The sequence below is a fragment of the Oncorhynchus clarkii genome, chromosome 17 (assembly GCF_045791955.1).
Source record: "Oncorhynchus clarkii lewisi isolate Uvic-CL-2024 chromosome 17, UVic_Ocla_1.0, whole genome shotgun sequence".
NCBI classification, from domain to species: domain Eukaryota; kingdom Metazoa; phylum Chordata; class Actinopteri; order Salmoniformes; family Salmonidae; genus Oncorhynchus; species Oncorhynchus clarkii.
Genome location: NC_092163.1, coordinates 60,170,901 through 60,190,636, shown reverse-complemented (window position 1 = coordinate 60,190,636; position 19,736 = coordinate 60,170,901). Strand labels below are relative to the sequence as shown.

General features: G+C 45.5%; 1 protein-coding gene across 1 annotated transcript in view; it reads left to right on the top strand.

Moving 5' to 3' along the window:
- The window catches only part of LOC139371203 (calcium-dependent secretion activator 1-like), a 162,461-nt gene that overhangs the window by 125,756 nt on the left and 16,969 nt on the right, over positions 1-19,736 (top strand). Inside the window, exons 27-33 of the mRNA XM_071111390.1 lie at positions 1,522-1,664; positions 11,587-11,742; positions 11,851-11,998; positions 12,905-12,979; positions 13,077-13,160; positions 13,549-13,581; positions 14,696-14,803. Of these exons, the coding sequence (XP_070967491.1) occupies positions 1,522-1,664; positions 11,587-11,742; positions 11,851-11,998; positions 12,905-12,979; positions 13,077-13,160; positions 13,549-13,581; positions 14,696-14,803 (747 nt within the window). The remainder of the gene's footprint in view (positions 1-1,521; positions 1,665-11,586; positions 11,743-11,850; positions 11,999-12,904; positions 12,980-13,076; positions 13,161-13,548; positions 13,582-14,695; positions 14,804-19,736) is intronic.

Sequence of the window (19,736 nt, the reverse complement as noted above, 5' to 3'; positions counted from 1 at the left end):
GAAGTCCACAATCATCTCCTTAGTTTTGTTGACGTTGAGTGTGAGGTTATTTTCCTGACACCACACTCCGAGGGCCCTCACCTCCTCCCTGTAGGCCGTCTCGTCGTTGTTGGTAATCAAGCCTACCACTGTTGTGTCGTCCGCAAACTTGATGATTGAGTTGGAGGCGTGCGTGGCCACGCAGTCGTGGGTGAACAGGGAGTACAGGAGAGGGCTCAGAACGCACCCTTGTGGGGTGTTGAGGATCAGCGGGGAGGAGATGTTGTTGCCTACCCTCACCAGCTGGGGGCGGCCCGTCAGGAAACTTGAGCGTGGCTGAGGTGCACCCATGACCAGATCTGAAACCAGATTGCATAGCGGAGAAGGTACTGTGGGATTCGAAATGGGCAGTAATCTGTTTGTTAACTTGGCTTTCGAAGACCTTAGAAAGACAGGGTAGGATAGATATAGGTCTGTAGCAGTTTGGGTCTAGACTGTCACCCCCTTTGAAGAGGGGGATGACCGCGGCAGCTTTCCAATCTTTGGGAATCTCAGACGATACGAAAGAGAGGTTGAACAGGCTAGTAATAGGGGTTGCAACAATTTTGGCAGATAATTTTAGAAAGAGAGGGTCCAGATTGTCTAGCCCGGCTCATTTGTTGGGGTCCAGATTTTGCAGCTCTTTCAGAACATCAGCTATCTGGATTTGGGTAAAGGAGAAATGGTGGGGGCTTTGGCGGGTTGCTGTGGAGGGTGCCGGGCAGTTGACCGGGGTAGGGGTAGCCATGTGGAAAGCATGGCCAGCCGTAGAGAAATGCTTATTGAAATTGTCAATTATAGTGGATTTATCGGTGGTGACAGTGTTTCCTAGCCTCAGAGCAGTGGGCAGCTGGGAGGAGGTTGTGTTACTTATTAATAAGTATTAACACAATTATTTACTATATATTTATTTATATTTGTCCATATTGCAGGTAAGATCATCTGAAAATATTGTCGGAAACATGTTTCTTGAGTGTTTCCCTAGAGCAGGTGTCAAACTCATTCCATGAAGGACCGACCGTCTGCGTGTTTTCACTCCTCCCTTGTACTTGATTGATGAATTAAGGTCACCAATTAGTAAGAAACTCACCTCACCTGGTTGTCTAGGTCTTAATTTGATAGTGAAAAACCCTGCCCTGGAGTATTCATATGGTACCCCTTGTATGAATGACATTGCAGTTTGTTGTCACCATATGTTGAGTTGTCATAAGTCAACTATCTTTTGTCATTAGTCTCTTCAATGCTGATAGGATACACTTTACACATTATTTGTCACCATTAGATTTGCCTCTTCAATTCAATGCAAAGATACCCTTACTTGTTTAATTTCAATAACATATTTTTTAGTGCTAATTTGCTAATTTGTTTTGCTAATTTCCTCACCAATTTTATTTGTTTTCCTTGGCATTGCTTTTATCTAGTTTGTTTCACTTTCCCTTTTAAAACACATCCACATTACCAGTTACAGGAAAAAAAAATATCTTTTGTTTGTTTCTACACAAGAGCCTAAGAAGTAATCTGCCTGATTTGAATCTACCAAATGTCAACATCCAAATGCCCAAAGTAACAAATCTACCGCCAGTTAGCTTACAAACAATGCCTAGCTTTTCTACACCCAACTGGATTGCAACTACATGTGACTCAGTGTGTATTGAGTCTGTTGGAGCCTGAAACATGAAACATGCACATGATATGTTCTTGGCATGAACATATCACATGTCCTCTGGGACGCTGGCTGTCTGGCTTAACTTCTGAAGATGTACAGAAATTTCCAACAGTCTTAATTTCGATGGGGTCAGCTCTGGCCTAAGGGATTTTGCAACAATTTCATTGATTTTAGCGCGTTACAGTTCATATGAGAAAATCAGTCAATTGAATATATTCATTAGGCCCTAATCTATGGAATTCACATGACTGGGAATACAGATATGCATTTTTTGATCACAGATACCTTTAAAAAAAAATGGGTCTCACAATGGGCCTCAGGTTCTCGTCATGGTATTTTTGTGCATTCAAATTGCCATCTATAAAATGCAATTGCGTTCGTTATCCGTAGCTTATGACTACCCATACCATAACCCCATCCCCACCATGGGGCACTCTGTTGACATCAGCTAAGAACTCTCCCACACAACACCTTACATGTGGTCTGGGGTTATGAGGCCGGTTGGACGTACTGCCAAATTCCCTAAAACGACGTTGGAGGCGACTTATGGTAGAGAAATTAACATTAAATTCTCTGGAAACAGCTCTGGTGGACATTCCTGCTGTCAGCATGCCAATTGCACGCTCCCTCAAAACTTAACATCTGTGGCATTGAGTTGTGTGACAAAACTGCACATTTTAGAGTTGACTTGTATTGTCCCCAGCACAAGGTGCACCTGTGTAATGATCATGCTGTTTAATCATTTTATTGATATGCCACATCGGTCAGTTGGATGGATTATCTTGGCAAAGCTGAAATGCTCACTAACAGGGATGCAAACAAATTTGAGTACATTTGAGACAAATACAGTGCCTTGCGAAAGTATTCGGCCCCCTTGAACTTTGCGACCTTTTGCCACATTTCAGGCTTCAAACATAAAGATATAAAACTGTATTTTTTTGTGAAGAATCAACAACAAGTGGGACACAATCATGAAGTGGAACGACATTTATTGGATATTTCAAACTTTTTCAACAAATCAAAAACTGAAAAATTGGGCGTGCAAAATTATTCAGCCCCCTTAAGTTAAAACTTTGTAGCGCCAACTTTTGCTGCGATTACAGCTGTAAGTCGCTTGGGGTATGTCTCTATCAGTTTTGCACATCGAGAGACTGAATTTTTTTTCCCATTCCTCCTTGCAAAACAGCTCGAGCTCAGTGAGGTTGGATGGAGAGCATTTGTGAACAGCAGTTTTCAGTTCTTTCCACAGATTCTCGATTGGATTCAGGTCTGGACTTTGACTTGGCCATTCTAACACCTGGATATGTTTATTTTTGAACCATTCCATTGTAGATTTTGCTTTATGTTTTGGATCATTGTCTTGTTGGAAGACAAATCTCCGTCCCAGTCTCAGGTCTTTTGCAGACTCCATCAGGTTTTCTTCCAGAATGGTCCTGTATTTGGCTCCATCCATCTTCCCATCAATTTTAACCATCTTCCCTGTCCCTGCTGAAGAAAAGCAGACCCAAACCATGATGCTGCCACCACCATGTTTGACAGTGGGGATGGTGTGTTCAGCTGTGTTGCTTTTACGCCAAACATAACGTTTTGCATTGTTGCCATAAAGTTCAATTTTGGTTTCATCTGACCAGAGCACCTTCTTCCACATGTTTGGTGTGTCTCCCAGGTGGCTTGTGGCAAACTTTAAACAACACTTTTTATGCATATCTTTAAGAAATGGCTTTCTTCTTGCCACTCTTCCATAAAGGCCAGATTTGTGCAATATACGACTGATTGTTGTCCTATGGACAGAGTCTCCCACCTCAGCTGTAGATCTCTGCAGTTCATCCAGAGTGATCATGGGCCTCTTGGCTGCATCTCTGATCAGTCTTCTCCTTGTATGAGCTGAAAGTTTAGAGGGACGGCCAGGTCTTGGTAGATTTGCAGTGGTCTGATACTCCTTCCATTTCAATATTATCGCTTGCACAGTGCTCCTTGGGATGTTTAAAGCTTGGGAAATATTTTTGTATCCAAATCCGGCTTTAAACTTCTTCACAACAGTATCTCGGACCTGCCTGGTGTGTTCCTTGTTCTTCATGATGCTCTCTGAGCTTTTAACGGACCTCTGAGACTATCACAGTGCAGGTGCATTTATACGGAGACTTGATTACACACAGGTGGATTGTATTTATCATCATTAGTCATTTAGGTCAACATTGGATCATTCAGAGATCCTCACTGAACTTCTGGAGAGAGTTTGCTGCACTGAAAGTAAAGGGGCTGAATAATTTTGCACGCCCAATTTTTCAGTTTTTGATTTGTTAAAAAAGTTTGAAATATCCAATAAATGTCGTTCCACTTCATGATTTTGTCCCACTTGTTGTTGATTCTTCACAAAAAAATACAGTTTTATATCTTTATGTTTGAAGCCTGAAATGTGGCAAAAGGTCGCAGAGTTCAAGGGGGCCGAATACTTTCGCAAGGCACTGTACCTTTTTGTGCGTACGGAAAATTTCTGCAATATTTTATTTAAGCTCATATGGGACCAACACTTTACATGTTGCGTTTTTGATTTTTTTTAGTATAGTTAGCTCATGGCAGCTACTCCACTATAGGTTACAATAAAACTTTGGCTGTGGTAAACATTGTAGTCAATTAATCAAATTTAATATATCGCATTTTATTCATACAATAGTTTATAAAACCTAACATGCCTAACTTGCAGAAGTTGGAGAGCTTTGATCAGCCCTTGGTCTCCTGGGGTGTGTCTTTACTGAGGCATGAGCCTCTCAGATACACTCCTACTCTAATGCAGAGCATGTTAACTCATTCATCACATGATAATGATCCCCCTTTGTTATCGACGGAAAATTACATTTCCCATTTCATTAGTGAGTCTGTCAGTTGTAAAACTCCATGTCTACCTGTTAGCTCTGAGCGCTCCTCCAGGGGGACCTGGAGGGAGAAAGCGTAAAGATAATTGCAAATCTACAGTATGTTTAGATATGGTGATCTAAAGCACTTATCCTGCACCTTGAGCTACACCTGATACATTATCTATCCCACTTCCTAAACCAGAGTGAAACATATTCAGCATCTACTACTAAAAGTCTGTGTCTGTGTGTGCGTGTGTGTGAGAACAGACTGAGACCCTGGCTGTCTGTCATGTTGTCTTGTCTCTGTCCTTTCCCTTCACCCTGTCTCCCTCTGCTGGTCGTTGTTAGGTTACCTTTTCTCCCCCGCTTTCTCCCAGCTGTTCCTTGTCTCCTCTAACTACCCATTCACCCCGTTTCCCACCTGTTCCCTTTTTCCCTCTGATTAGGTCCCTATATCTCTCTCTGTTTCTGCTCCTGTCCTTGTCGGATTCTTGTTTGTTTGTGTCATTCATGCCTGAACCAGACTGTCGTCATGTTTGCTGTAACCTTGTCCTGTCCTGTCGGAATCTGCCGGTCTATCTGAGCCTACCTATGTTTGGTTATTAAAGAAGCTCTGTTTAAGTTAGTTCGCTTTTGGGTCCTCATTCACTCACCGTAACAGAAGAATCCGACCAAGAATGGACCCAGCGACTTCGGATCCTCTCCACTCAGCCGTCGAGATCCAGGGAGCGATGCTAGGCAGACACAAGCAGGAATTGTCTGCTGCTCGACATGCCGTTGAGACCCTGGCCACCCAAGTCTCCAACCTCACAGAACAGGTTCACCATCTCCGCCTCGATCCACCGGCCACTTCCAGGGCTTTCGAATCTCCGGAGCCCAGAATCAATAACCCGCCGTGTTACTCTGGGGAGCCCACTGAATGCCGCTCGTTCCTCACCCAGTGTGATATTGTGTTTTCTCTCCAGCCCAACACTTACTCCAGGAGCACTGCTCGTGTCGCCTACGTCATATCTCTCCTTATTGGACGGGCTCGTGAGTGGGGCACGGCAATCTGGGAGGCAAGGGCTGAGTGTACTAACCAGTATCAAGACTTTAAGGAGGAGATGATACGGGTTTTTGATCGATCTGTTTTTGGGGAGGAGGCTTCCAGGGCCCTGTCTTCCCTATGTCAAGGCAATCGATCCATAACAGACTACTCTATTGAGTTTCGCACTCTTGCTGTCTCCAGTGGCTGGAACGAGCCGGCCTTGCTCGCTCGTCTTCTGGAGGGTTTCCGCGCAGAGGTAAAGGATGAGATTCTCTCCCGGGAGGTTCCTTCCAGCGTGGATTCCTTGATTGAACTCGCTATTCGCATTGAGCGACGGGTTGATCTTCGTCACCGAGCTCGTGGAAAGGAGCTCGCGCTCTCCGTCGCCTCCCTCTCCGCATCACTACCATCTTCCTCTGCCGGCTCGGGTGCGGAGCCCATGCAGCTGGGAGGTATCCGCATCTCGACTGAGGAGAGGGAACGGAGAATCACCAACCGCCTCTGTCTCTATTGCGGTTCCGCTGGTCATTTTGTCACTTCATGTCCAGTAAAAGGCCAGAGCTCGTCAGTAAGCGGAGGGCTACTGGTGAGCGCTACTACTCCTGTCTCTCCTTCAAGATCCTGCACTACCTTGTCGGTCCATCTACGCTGGACCGGTTCGTCAGCTTCCTGCAGTGCCTTAATAGACTCTGGGGCGGAGGGCTGTTTTATGGACGAGACCTGGGCTCGGGAACATGACATTCCTCTCAGACAGTTAAAGGAGCCCACGGCCTTGTTCGCCCTGGATGGTAGTCCTCTCCCCAGGATTCAGCGTGAGACGCTACCTTTAACCCTCACTGTTTCTGGTAATCATAGTGAAACCATTTCTTTTTTAATTTTTCGTTCACCTTTTACACCTGTTGTTTTGGGCCATCCCTGGCTAGTTTGTCATAATCCTTCCATTAATTGGTCTAGTAATTCTATCCTCTCCTGGAACGTCTCTTGTCATGTGAAATGTTTAATGTCTGCTATCCCTCCTGTTTCCTCTGTCTCTTCTTCACAGGAGGAGCCTGGTGATTTGACAGGGGTGCCGGAGGAATATCACGATCTGCGCACGGTGTTCAGTCGGTCCAGGGCCACCTCTCTTCCTCCACACCGGTCGTATGATTGTAGTATTGATCTCCTTCCGGGAACCACCCCCCCCCGGGGTAGACTATACTCTCTGTCGGCTCCCGAACGTAAGGCTCTCGAAGATTATTTGTCTGTAGCTCTTGACGCCGGTACCATAGTCCCCTCCTCCTCTCCCGCCGGAGCGGGGTTTTTTTTTGTCAAGAAGAAGGACGGGTCTCTGCGCCCCTGCATAGATTATCGAGGGCTGAATGACATAACAGTGAAGAATCGTTATCCGCTTCCTCTTATGTCTTCAGCCTTCGAGATCCTGCAGGGAGCCAGGTTTTTCACTAAGTTGGACCTTCGTAACGCTTACCATCTCGTGCGCATCAGGGAGGGGGACGAGTGGAAGACGGCGTTTAACACTCCGTTAGGGCACTTTGAATACCGGGTTCTTCCTTTCGGCCTCGCTAACGCTCCAGCTGTCTTTCAGGCATTAGTCAATGATGTCCTGAGAGACATGCTGAACATCTTTGTTTTCGTTTACCTTGACGATATCCTGATTTTTTCACCGTCACTCCAGATTCATGTTCAGCACGTTCGACGTGTCCTCCAGCGCCTTTTAGAGAATTGTCTTTTTGTGAAGGCTGAGAAGTGCACTTTTCATGCCTCCTCCGTCACATTTCTCGGTTCTGTTATTTCCGCTGAAGGCATTAAGATGGATCCCGCTAAGGTCCAAGCTGTCATTGATTGGCCCGTCCCTAAGTCACGCGTCGAGCTGCAGCGCTTTCTCGGCTTCGCGAACTTCTATCGTCGTTTCATCCGTAATTTCGGTCAGGTGGCAGCTCCTCTCACAGCCCTTACTTCTGTCAAGACGTGCTTTAAGTGGTCCGTTTCCGCCCAGGGAGCTTTTGATCTCCTCAAGAATCGTTTTACATCCGCTCCTATCCTTGTTACACCTGACGTCTCTAGACAGTTCGTTGTCGAGGTTGACGCGTCAGAGGTGGGAGTGGGAGCCATCCTTTCTCAGCGCTCCCTCTCTGACGACAAGGTCCACCCATGCGCGTATTTTTCTCATCGCCTGTCGCCGTCGGAACGTAACTATGATGTGGGTAACCGCGAACTGCTCGCCATCCGGTTAGCCCTAGGCGAATGGCGACAGTGGTTGGAGGGGGCGACCGTTCCTTTTGTCGTTTGGACTGACCATAGGAACCTTGAGTACATCCGTTCTGCCAAACGACTTAATGCGCGTCAGGCGCGTTGGGCGCTGTTTTTCGCTCGTTTCGAGTTCGTGATTTCTTATCGTCCGGGCTCTAAGAACACCAAGCCTGATGCTTTGTCTCGTCTCTTCAGTTCTTCAGTAGCCTCCACTGACCCCGAGGGGATTCTCCCTGAGGGGCGTGTTGTCGGGTTGACTGTCTGGGGAATTGAGAGGCAGGTAAAGCAAGCACTCACTCAAACTCCGTCGCCGCGCGCTTGTCCTAGGAACCTTCTTTTCGTTCCCGTTCCTACTCGTCTGGCCGTTCTTCAGTGGGCTCACTCTGCCAAGTTAGCCGGCCACCCTGGCGTTCGGGGTACGCTTGCTTCCATTCGCCAGCGTTTCTGGTGGCCCACCCGGGAGCATGACACGCGTCGTTTCGTGGCTGCTTGTTCGGTCTGCGCGCAGACTAAGTCCGGTAACTCTCCTCCTGCCGGCCGTCTCAGGCCGCTTCCTATTCCCTCTCGACCGTGGTCTCACATCGCCTTAGATTTTGTCACCGGACTGCCTTCGTCAGCGGGGAAGACTGTTATTCTTACGGTTGTCGATAGGTTCTCTAAGGCGGCTCATTTCATTCCCCTTGCTAAGCTTCCTTCTGCTAAAGAGACGGCACAAATCATCATCGAGAATGTTTTCAGAATTCATGGCCTTCCGTCAGACGTCGTTTCGGACAGAGGTCCGCAATTCACGTCTCAATTTTGGAGGGAGTTTTGCCGTTTGATTGGGGCTTCCGTCAGTCTCTCTTCCGGCTTTCACCCCCAGTCTAACGGTCAAGCAGAACGGGCCAATCAGACTATTGGTCGCATCTTACGCAGTCTTTCTTTTCGCAACCCTGCGTCTTGGTCAGAACAGCTCCCCTGGGCAGAATACGCCCACAACTCGCTTCCTTCGTCTGCGACCGGGCTATCTCCTTTTCAGAGTAGCCTCGGGTACCAGCCTCCGTTGTTCTCATCTCAGTTCGCCGAGTCCAGCGTCCCCTCCGCTCAGGCTTTTGTCCAACGTTGCGAGCGCACCTGGAAGAGGGTCAGGTCTGCACTTTGCCGTTATAGGGCGCAGACTGTGAGAGCTGCTAATAAGCGTAGAACTAAGAGCCCTAGATATTGTCGCGGTCAGAGAGTTTGGCTCTCCACTCAGAACCTTCCCCTTAAGACGGCTTCTCGCAAGTTGACCTCGCGGTTCATTGGTCCATTCCGTATCTCTCAGGTCATTAATCCTGTCGCAGTGCGACTTCTTCTTCCGCGATATCTTCGTCGCGTCCACCCGGTCTTCCATGTCTCCTGTGTTAAGCCCGTTCTTCGCGCCCCCGCTCGTCTTCCCCCCCCCCCCCCCATCCTTGTCGAGGGCGCACCTATCTACAGGGTCCGTAAAATCTTGGACATGCGTCCTCGGGGCCGTGGTCATCAGTACCTAGTTGACTGGGAGGGGTACGGTCCTGAGGAGAGGAGTTGGGTTCCCTCTCGGGACGTGCTGGACCGTGCGCTGATTGATGATTTCCTCCGTTGCCGCCAGGTTTCCTCCTCGAGTGCGCCAGGAGGCGCTCGGTGAGTGGGGGGGTACTGTCATGTTGTCTTGTCTCTGTCCTTTCCCTTCACCCTGTCTCCCTCTGCTGGTCGTTGTTAGGTTACCTTTTCTCCCCCGCTTTCTCCCAGCTGTTCCTTGTCTCCTCTAACTACCCATTCACCCCGTTTCCCACCTGTTCCCTTTTTCCCTCTGATTAGGTCCCTATATCTCTCTCTGTTTCTGCTCCTGTCCTTGTCGGATTCTTGTTTGTTTGTGTCATTCATGCCTGAACCAGACTGTCGTCATGTTTGCTGTAACCTTGTCCTGTCCTGTCGGAATCTGCCGGTCTATCTGAGCCTACCTATGTTTGGTTATTAAAGAAGCTCTGTTTAAGTTAGTTCGCTTTTGGGTCCTCATTCACTCACCGTAACACTGTCGCCAAGTTTTGGATTCCAAGTCCCCAGTTTGATACCTTGTAAATGAGCACTCAACAGCCAATGAGATGAAGCGGAAGTCTCGTCCCAAAGTTGACTCTGAAGTAAAACTAATCGCAACCACCTTTCACCTCCATCATTATTAAAGGAATACATTTTCTGTCAAAGATAGTCCTAATCTAGACGCAGGTTTACTATCCTGTAAATAAGCCAGAAAGATAAAACTCACCTCAAAACTCTCAAATACCTCATTTGCACAAGCAAATGGTTGATAATTAGGAAAAAACAAGCTTAGCCAATTCTAAAATATGTAGTTAAACACTGCCAGTGATCTGATGTTCTGTTGCCAGGGCCCCAGTTGTCCCAGTGATCTGATGTTCTGTTGCCAGGGCCCCAGTTGTCCCAGTGATCTGATGTGCTGTTGCCAGGGCTCCAGTTGTCCCAGTGATCGGATGTTCTGTTGCCAGGGCCCCAGTTGTCCCAGTGATCTGATGTGCTGTTGCCAGGGCTCCAGTTGTCCCAGTGATCTGATGTTCTGTTGCCAGGGCCCCAGTTGTCCCAGTGATCTGATGTGCTGTTGCCAGGGCTCCAGTTGTCCCAGTGATCTGATGTTCTGTTGCCAGGGCCCCAGTTGTCCCAGTGATCTGATGTTCTGTTGCCAGGGCCCCAGTTGTCCCAGTGATCTGATGTTCTGTTGCCAGGGCCCCAGTTGTCCCAGTGATCTGCTGTTCTGTTGCCAGGGCCCCAGTTGTCCCAGTGATCTGATGTGCTGTTGCCAGGGCTCCAGTTGTCCCAGTGATCTGATGTTCTGTTGCCAGGGCCCCAGTTGTCCCAGTGATCTGATGTTCTGTTGCCAGGGCCCCAGTTGTCCCAGTGATCTGATGTTCTGTTGCCTGGACCCCAGTTGCCCCAGTGTTGTTGTTCTATCGGCAGCCATGTTCATGCCAAGGCCCTAGCATGGGGAGTGTGGTTAAAGTAGGCAGTGTTTCGAAAGGGAGAGCTTTTCATTTTTCTCCTACAGCATGTGTTTGAACTGAATGGTGGAAAGACACAAATATATTTTTAAGCTGATTAAAAAACAACAGAATGGAATCATGCAAAATGATACACCATTATTAAACGAGGCCAAACCAAAGCCAGAGTTTAAAAGTGTTGTTTGTTTCTTTCCATCATATCCCTCTGACCTCCAGTCTGTGGAAGGGAGGTCAGATCCCTGTTTACCCTGTGTTGCAGCTCTTACCTATGGGTACTAGCTGTCAGGAGGCCCCTGTGTGGCTGGAGAGAGCTGCTCTCTCTATTTAAACGGTTTAGGGGAAGGGGACAGGGAGTGGGACAGTCTCCTCCACAGCATCGGAAAGCAACCCCACCCTTCATAGTGTTTTTCCAGAGTTTACTAACTAACTGACCAACCTACAGTGTGCATGGACCCCTACTCTTTCCCTTGTTCTAATTATCACTCAACTCACTGTGATTATTGATTGGTCAAATACATATTCATGTCTGTCTATGTTTGGTACCTTGGAGAACACAATTCATAGAACCACATTGGCCAGGAACAGATTGACGATAGTGTTTTTCATTCAAAATATTTTAACCCATCAGTAAATGTTAAAAAATAACCGAAATAAATGGAATTCTGAAACCTGGATATGCCCCATCCTCTTTGACCCTTGATGTAGTCTTTTACCCCCCATGTTAGGTACCAGTGCTATAACCTTTGCCCTGTGATTCCTGTCCAGTAACGGCTCGGGGACGTCAGAGGACCTGTTCTGGAAGCTGGACGCTCTACAGACCTTCATCAGAGACCTGCATTGGCCTGAGGAGGAGTTTGGCAAACACCTGGAGAGTAGGCTGAAACTCATGTCCAGCGACATGATTGAGTCCTGCATCAAACGGTGAGAGGACAGGCCTGAATGAGACACTTGCTTACCCACAATGTGTGTGTGTAATTGTGTGTATGTGTATCGTTTTGCAACCTCTCTCCTTAATCTCCTTGTCTCCAGGACGCGGGCGGCCTTTGAAGCCAAGCTCCAGAAGAGCAGTCGGACCACAGACTTCCGGGTGCCTCAGTCCATCTGCACCATGTTCAACGTGATGGTAGATGCAAAGGCCCAGTCAGCCAAGCTGTGTGCCATGGAGCTGGGACAGGAGGTACAGTAGGCCTTCTATCAGACGTACAATACCATCTTATATCAGTCCACCTCCACAGCCTCACACCAACATGCATGTGTTACACAGTGTTACACAGTGTTTGAATCAGTTTAAAGTTGTCACCTATTATATTCCAGAGGGAATATAATGTTTATGATTCTATTGATGTCTAATAGTGATATCTCTGATATATCACAGAGCATGTGGAACTGGATATACAGATCAGTTATCCACCGTGGATCAGTACCAAGGCACTTTGGGAAAATCATTTTTTGCTCACCAACTGTTTGCTAGATGTGTATTCTCTTAATTGCATGGATTCAAGAGCTCCAGCTCACTTAAGATCAACATTTCTAAGTTGCTATTTCTTTCTATATGCACATATTATGTAATGGTGTGCTAATACAATACATGTTGTATAGTAGTACATACTGTATAAGCATTTCTGTCAAGGTTTTCACTTGCACATTTTTTCAATGGCACTTACCACGATTATTTTCTCTATCCTGTGAACGTTTGTTAGAGATTGGTTAAGCGTGGCTAACAATTCAATTGAAATCTCACCCCTGGTTCCCAAATGTAGAATTAGCCGCCATTGCAGTCTTCCCCAGTCTTCCGATACTTTTTGTTTTGATTTCATTAACATATGTGTAGATGCTACTGAATATACATGGAGTAGATGTGAGAGTCTTCATATCCGCACAACCTAGAGACAGGTACCAATTACCAGGGCAGAATGAATTAGTCAGAGGTCTTTTACATGGCTCTTGTGGAGACATAAGAATGCTGTCACACTACTGATTAGCATATTGGCCTACTGTGAGACCTGGTAGCAACAAACAGAAGGGGAGGGAAGGTAGGAAATCTGGACTTGGCATTGTCACTAACATGTCTCTTTCCTTACAGAGACAGTACCATTCCCAAATTGATGCTCTCATAGAGGAGACTGTGAAGGAGATGATCACCTTACTAGTAGCAAAGGTGCTGTTACTGTCTTACTCATATCTGAAAGTGATATGATATGAATGTTGTTTTTAATGTGTTGGACTTGCCAGTAACACAACTCCCTGTCTGTCAGTTTGTGGTCATTCTAGATAGTGTGCTAGCCAAACTGTCCAGATACGACGAGGGCACTCTCTTCTCCTCCTTCCTCTCTTTCACAGTAAGAATGCACTCCTTCTCTCATTCCCCTCTTTCTCAGTGTACACTGCATACAGAACTGGACCCTGATCTTGTAATTATTTTATTTGTCATAGGGTAGGAATAGTCATGTTCAAATAATGTACAGCTTTTCCCTCAGTTTTCTCATGATAACACTCCCACTGCAGGAACAGGTTTTCGTAGGTTTCCTGAACATTGTTATATAAGTCTAATTAACTTCTGAGTACACTTTGCAACTACATTTCCTGACATGACTGACTTAATGAGCATACTGCAGTCACACACTGAAGCTACACTCACATGAAACAGCTTTTGTAATGAAAGGAAGCTGCACAGTTGGACTCTCAAGTCTTTCCTTTTCACCTAATCTCTCTCTGTCTCATTTCAAGGTGAAAGCTGCCTCAAAGTATGTGGATGTACCTGTAAGTGAAAATAGTGTTGTTATCAGTTCTTGTGTTTCTCTTATCCCAGTCCAAGTGTGTGTGCGTGCATATGAGTCATTCTTGTATTTATTTTATCTTGCCATGGTTTTCCACAGAGTCTCAGGACATGTCCAGATGGTTGTCTTTTTTTTGGTTTGGTTGCCATTCATATGGTTATGGACAGAATCAGCTGGCTAGGCCTGCCATGTGGCACACATTGTGAGTCTCTGTTGTGTTGTGTAACAAAAGCACACCAGGATTCTGCCTCAGGGGCAGAACGCTAGCTGTGTTCTGCTTTAAACAGCACCTCAGAGGAGTATCACTTCACTGCCAATCGATCCACATGTCAACAAGGCACTTTTTAAATGAATGCCTTGTTGGTGAATCTGTGATTAGGCCTCTTATGTCCGTGGGCCCAAAGCCCTAGCTTCTGCATGGTAATGGTTTGTTTAATGCACAAAATACAATTACAGTGGAGAAACATACTAATTTGCACCCTTTGGAACCACTCAAGGATGTGTTAACAAACTAAATTTACAGTGTCTGATGATTACAAATTCATATTACCTCGTCCACTGGCATGGGGGGGGGGTGCGTTTCATATACCGGAGAAGATGCGGGAGTGGGAAAGGCGCACACACACACACACATAAACACGCACATACGTTAACACACGCACACACATAAACACACACACAAATTGAGTGTCTTATTTGCAAACTCATTGTCCTGTGTGAATATTTGAGCTGGTATGAGAAATGGCAGCCCTCCTAACAATCTGTTCAGCAGCCTGATCATGTATTCCTGGCTCCTCTGTTCACTTTGCACATTCCCAGACTGTTACGGAGGATTCTGGGCCAAGTACACATCTCCAATAGGAAGTTCAGTGACAATATCCCATATCTCTGGGTCTATACACACTGCAAATTAAACACCTCTCCAGAAATGTCAACCATGAACTCTGATTTCTCTGAAAAGGACAATTTGATAACACTTTAGTGTAATGTTTATTTTAATACCTGTCTGTTGTATCTGATTTTCCTTGGCTAATTACTCCTTTTCCCTCTCCTTTTCTCATCTCCCTCTCTCTGTCTCTATGTGGTGTGTCCTGCAGAAGCCTGGGATGGATGTTGCTGACGGTTACGTGACCTTTGTGCGCCATTCTCAGGACATGCTGCGGGATAAGGTCAATGAGGAGGTTTACATAGAAAGGTTATTTGATGTAAGTAACCAATGCCTTCTCCTCCCTTACAAGGGGAGGCTCTCCAAAATGTGATTAAACAGTCTGCTCTGAGGGATAAGTCACATTTTGAACAGCTTTCTGCCTTCTCTTCCACAGCTGTACAAGTAGCTCTCTCGCTCGCTTGCTCTCTCTCTCTCTCTCTCGCTCGCTTGCTCTCTCTCTCTCTCTCTCTCTCGCTCGCTTGCTCTCTCTCTCTCTCTCTCTCGCTCTCTCGCTCGCTTGCTCTCTCTCTCCATCGCTCGCTTGCTCTCTCTCTCACTCTCTCGCTCGCTTGCTCTCTCTCTCTCTCTCTCGCTCTCTCGCTTGCTCTCTCTCTCTCGCTCTCTCGCTTGCTCTCTCTCTCTCGCTCTCTCTCTCTCTCTCTCTCTCTCTCTCTCTCTCTCTCTCTCTCTCTCTCTCTCTCTCTCTCTATACACCCTCCTTCCTTTACTTCCAAATCTTCCCTCCAGTCTGAATAGACTATGCTCTACCCTGTGTCTATTCTACTGTAGTGTTCTGCATCTTTTTATGTCTGTTTGTTTGAGACATGCAACACCTTGAGGAGGATTATCTTAAGCAGTGTTCTCTCTCTCTCTGTGTCAGCAGACAAGGGTTAATCAATTAAAGACCACACAATACAATGCCTTTCTATAAGATGACTTAATACATCCCCCTGTCTAGATTCTGTCTTCAGCCGTTAGAATACATTGTGTTCCTCCACTAATTGATTTGTAGGAACATTAATAATCAGATCAAAAGGATAGGGTTAGTAGGTCAGGGTTATGCTGACCCCATCACTGCTGATCAGTTCCCTACGTTGGACTGTATACAAGACATTAGAAACTGTGTCCAATAAATATTCTACCTCATAGTAGAGACAAATAGGAAGGAGGGCATCTGACCCTGGTCTTATTATAATGAGAGGAGGTAGAAAGAATGAAATAATGAAAGAAAGGGACAGAGAGAAATATATGTGAGTATTGGAGAGTGAATTAAGTTGAGGGAGAAATGAGAAAAGAGAACACTGTCTTAACCTAGATGATGTTCCAAGCTATTTCTTATCTAAATAGTCCTTTGTGATGCATGTAGACCAATTTTCCCACTGCTCTTTTCAAGGGAGGACCTCAGATTGCACCTATGTGTGCATGTGTGCGTGTGTTGCTTCCCTGAAGGCCTTCTGGCATGACCTTGCTTCTCTCTTATCAGTCTTCTCTGAGTGAACCATGTTTGTGTCCATGTTTGTTTCTCTTGCTGCTTTGACCTGCTGTTTGCCTTGCATCCTCTTCTCTCAGAAGAGCATTTCTTCTCTGATTATAGCAGAGGCCTCAATCTCTCTCTCTCTCTCGGTATGTCACTCTCTATCTGTTCTCCCTCTGGCAGTACTGTGGCGTATGAAGGTGTCCTGCTGCACTGCAGGACTCCATTGCTGTTGTCCTTTTCTTGTCTCTCCGCTCAACATGACCAAGGCGTGATACTTCTCTGCTGCTGTTTCTGTGTGTTTAGGCTCAGTGATTTTAAAAACAAAGCATAAAAAGGCCCTTGGTTTTCTGTGTATTTTCCTTCCAACTCTTTATTTTTCTCACTTGAACCACCAATTCCTTTCAACATTTCTTTCATCTTTACTTTCTAAACCTTTCCAAACACATATTCTTCTGTTTCTGTTTCCCTATTCACGCTTAGCTATATATTTTGAAATGAAACTTATCTCTCATGTCAAATTTGTTTCAACACATTATGCCCAGTGGCATGATTCAGAGTCAAATAATCTTCCTGTGTACATCTACTAACATGGCCCATCTCCCTGTACATTCACCCCATACATACATACATACATACATAACATACATACATACATAACATGCATAACATACATACATTACATACATACATACCATACATAACATACATAACATACATACATTACATACATACATACCATACATAACATACATAACATACATACATAACATACATACCATACATACATACAGTTCATTCAGAAAGTTTTCAGACCCCTTGACTTTTTACATGTTACGTTATTATTCTAAAATGGATTAAATAGGTTTTTCCCCCCTCAGCAATCTACACACAATACCCCATAATGACAAAGCAAAAACAGGTTTTTAGACATGTTTATAACTGTATTAAAAGTAAAAAACAGATACCTTATTTACATAAGTATTCAAACCCTTTGCTATGAGAATCAAAATTGAGCTCAGGTGCATCCTGTTTCCATTGATCATCCTTGAAATGTTTCTACAACTTGATTGAAGTCCACCTGTGGTAAATTGGACATGATTTGTAAAGGCACACACCTGTCTATATAAGATCCCACAGTTCACAGTGCATGTCAGAGCAAAAACCAAGCCATGAGGTCGAAAGGAATTGTCCGTAGAGCTCCGAAACAGGATGGTGTCGAGGTACAGATCTGGGGAAGGGTACCAAAAAATGTCTGCAGCATTGAAGGTCCCCGTGAACACAGTGGCCTCCATAATTCTTAAATGGAAGAAGTTTGGAACCACCAAGACTCTTCCTAGAGCTGGCCTCCCGGCCAAACTGAGCAATTGGGGGAGAAGGGCCTTGGTCAGGGAGGTAACCAAGAACCCGATAGTCACTCTAGAGTTCCTCTGTGGAGATGGGAAAATCTTCCAGAAGGACAACCATCTCTGCAGCACTCCACCAATCAGGTCTTATGGTAGAGTGACCAAACGGAAGCCACTCCTCAGTAAAAGGCACAAGGCAGCCCACTTGGAGTTTGCCAAAAGCCCCCCAAAAACTCTTAGACCATGAGAAACAAGATTCTCTGGTCTGATGAAATCAAGATTGAACTCTTTGGCCTGAATGCGTCACATCTGGAGGAAACCTGGCACCATTCCTACAGTGAGGCATGGTGGTGGCAGCATCATGCTGTGTGGATGTTTTTCAGTGGCAGGGACTGGGAGACTAGTCAGGATTGAGGCACAGATGAACAGAGCAAAGCACAGAGAGATCCTTAATGATCCTGCTCCAGAGTGCTCAGGACCTCAAACTGGGGAGAAGATTCACCTTCCAAAAGGCAAGACCCTAAGCACCAGACAATGCAGGAGTGGCTTCGGAACAAGTCTCTGAATGTACTTGAGTGGCCCACTCAGAGCCCGGACTTGAATCCGATCGAACATCTCTGGAGAGACCTGAAAATATCTGTGCTGCAACGCTCCCCATCCAACCTGACAGAGCTTGAGAGGATCTGCAGAGAGGAATGGAAGAAACTCCCCAAATACAGGTGTGCCAAGCTTGTAGTGTCATACCCAAGAAGACTTGAAGCTGTGATCGTTGCCAAAGATGCTTCAACAAAGTCCTGAGTAAAAGTTCTGAATACTTATGTAAATGTCATATTTCAGTTTTACATTTTTTATACATTTGTTAAAATGTATAAAAACCTGTTTTTACTTTGTCATTATGAATTATTTTGTGTAGATTGGTAAGGGGGAACAACTATTGTATACATTTTATAATAAGGCTGTAATGTAAAAAATGTGGAAAAAGTCAAGGTGTCTGAATACTTTCCAAATGCACTGTACATACAGTACATACATGCTCCCAAGTTGGTCAGCGGTCTAAGGCACTGCGTCTCAGTGCTAGAGACGTCACTATATACCCTGGTTCGATTCCAGACTGTATCACATCCGGCCGTGATTGTGAGTCCCATAGAGCGGCGCACAATTGTCCCAGCGTCGCCTGGGTTAGTGTTTGGCCGGGCTAGGCAGTCATTGTAAATGAGAATTTGTTCTCAACTGACTTGTCTAGTTAAATAAAGTTTAAATAAAATGTAAACATTTTAAAATACAATCATGCACTCAGCTCTCTCCAGGATTCAAGAACCCCTCCCTCAACAACCTCCTTGGCACGCAAACAACACTGAAGGACACATTTTGACAGCACACAAATGCAGGGATGCTGCCAAAACCGAGACTATTGTTTGAATTACTCTACATAGCACTTGGACTAGTTTAATATTGTGAGTATTACAGTCAGGTTTGGCAACATCTCCACATTTCTAAGCTGTCAAAATGAGGGTCAAATGGTGAGGCTCCCTCAAACTAGTTAGTCTAGGATCAGATCACTTAAAAGTTACTGCTTCTTAGGCAAAAACATTCTACCTTCACCAACACCCCCGATCACACTGTATAGAAGGATCCAAAGCACATGGGGATCATACTTAGACTTGATTTGATTGTTTATTTGTTTTGTTCTTTAAATTCCAGGGATAATAATTTATTATATTACAAATTACACAGTAGCATGTGCTGTTGTCTGTAAACTACATTTGGATCCTGTCAGACAGAAACGTACTGCTTTACGTTAGTCTTGCTTCAGATGCTATTTCTTTTAAATATTTCATAGGGTAACATGAGTACTTTCTGGTGCTTACTTCTGACTGATGCCAAATGCTATGTCAGGGGTTCCAAACTTTTTTGCTTTGTGACCCACTAATTCAAGTGTCAGTTTTGCTTTGTGACCCACTAATTCAGGTGTCTGTTTTGCTTTGTGACCCACTAATTCAGGTGTCTGTTTTGCTTTGTGACCCACTAATTCAGGTGTCTGTTTTGCTTTGTGACCCACTAATTCAGGTGTCTGTTTTGCTTTGTGACCCACTAATTCAGGTGTCTGTTTTGCTTTGTGACCCACTAATTCAGGTGTCTTTTGAGTCGCGAGGTTAAGCGGTAAAAAAAACCATACAGACCAGGGGCCTCCCGGGTGGCGCAGTGGTTAAGGGCGCTGTACTGCAGCGTCCAGAGTCCTGGGTTCGCGCCCAGGCTCTGTCGTAACCGGCCGCGACCGGGAGGTCCGTGGGGCGACGCACAATTGGCCTAGCGTCGCCCGGGTCAAAAAAAATAAAATAAAACAAATAAAAAATAAAACATACAGACCAAAGAATAAGTAAACAATATAA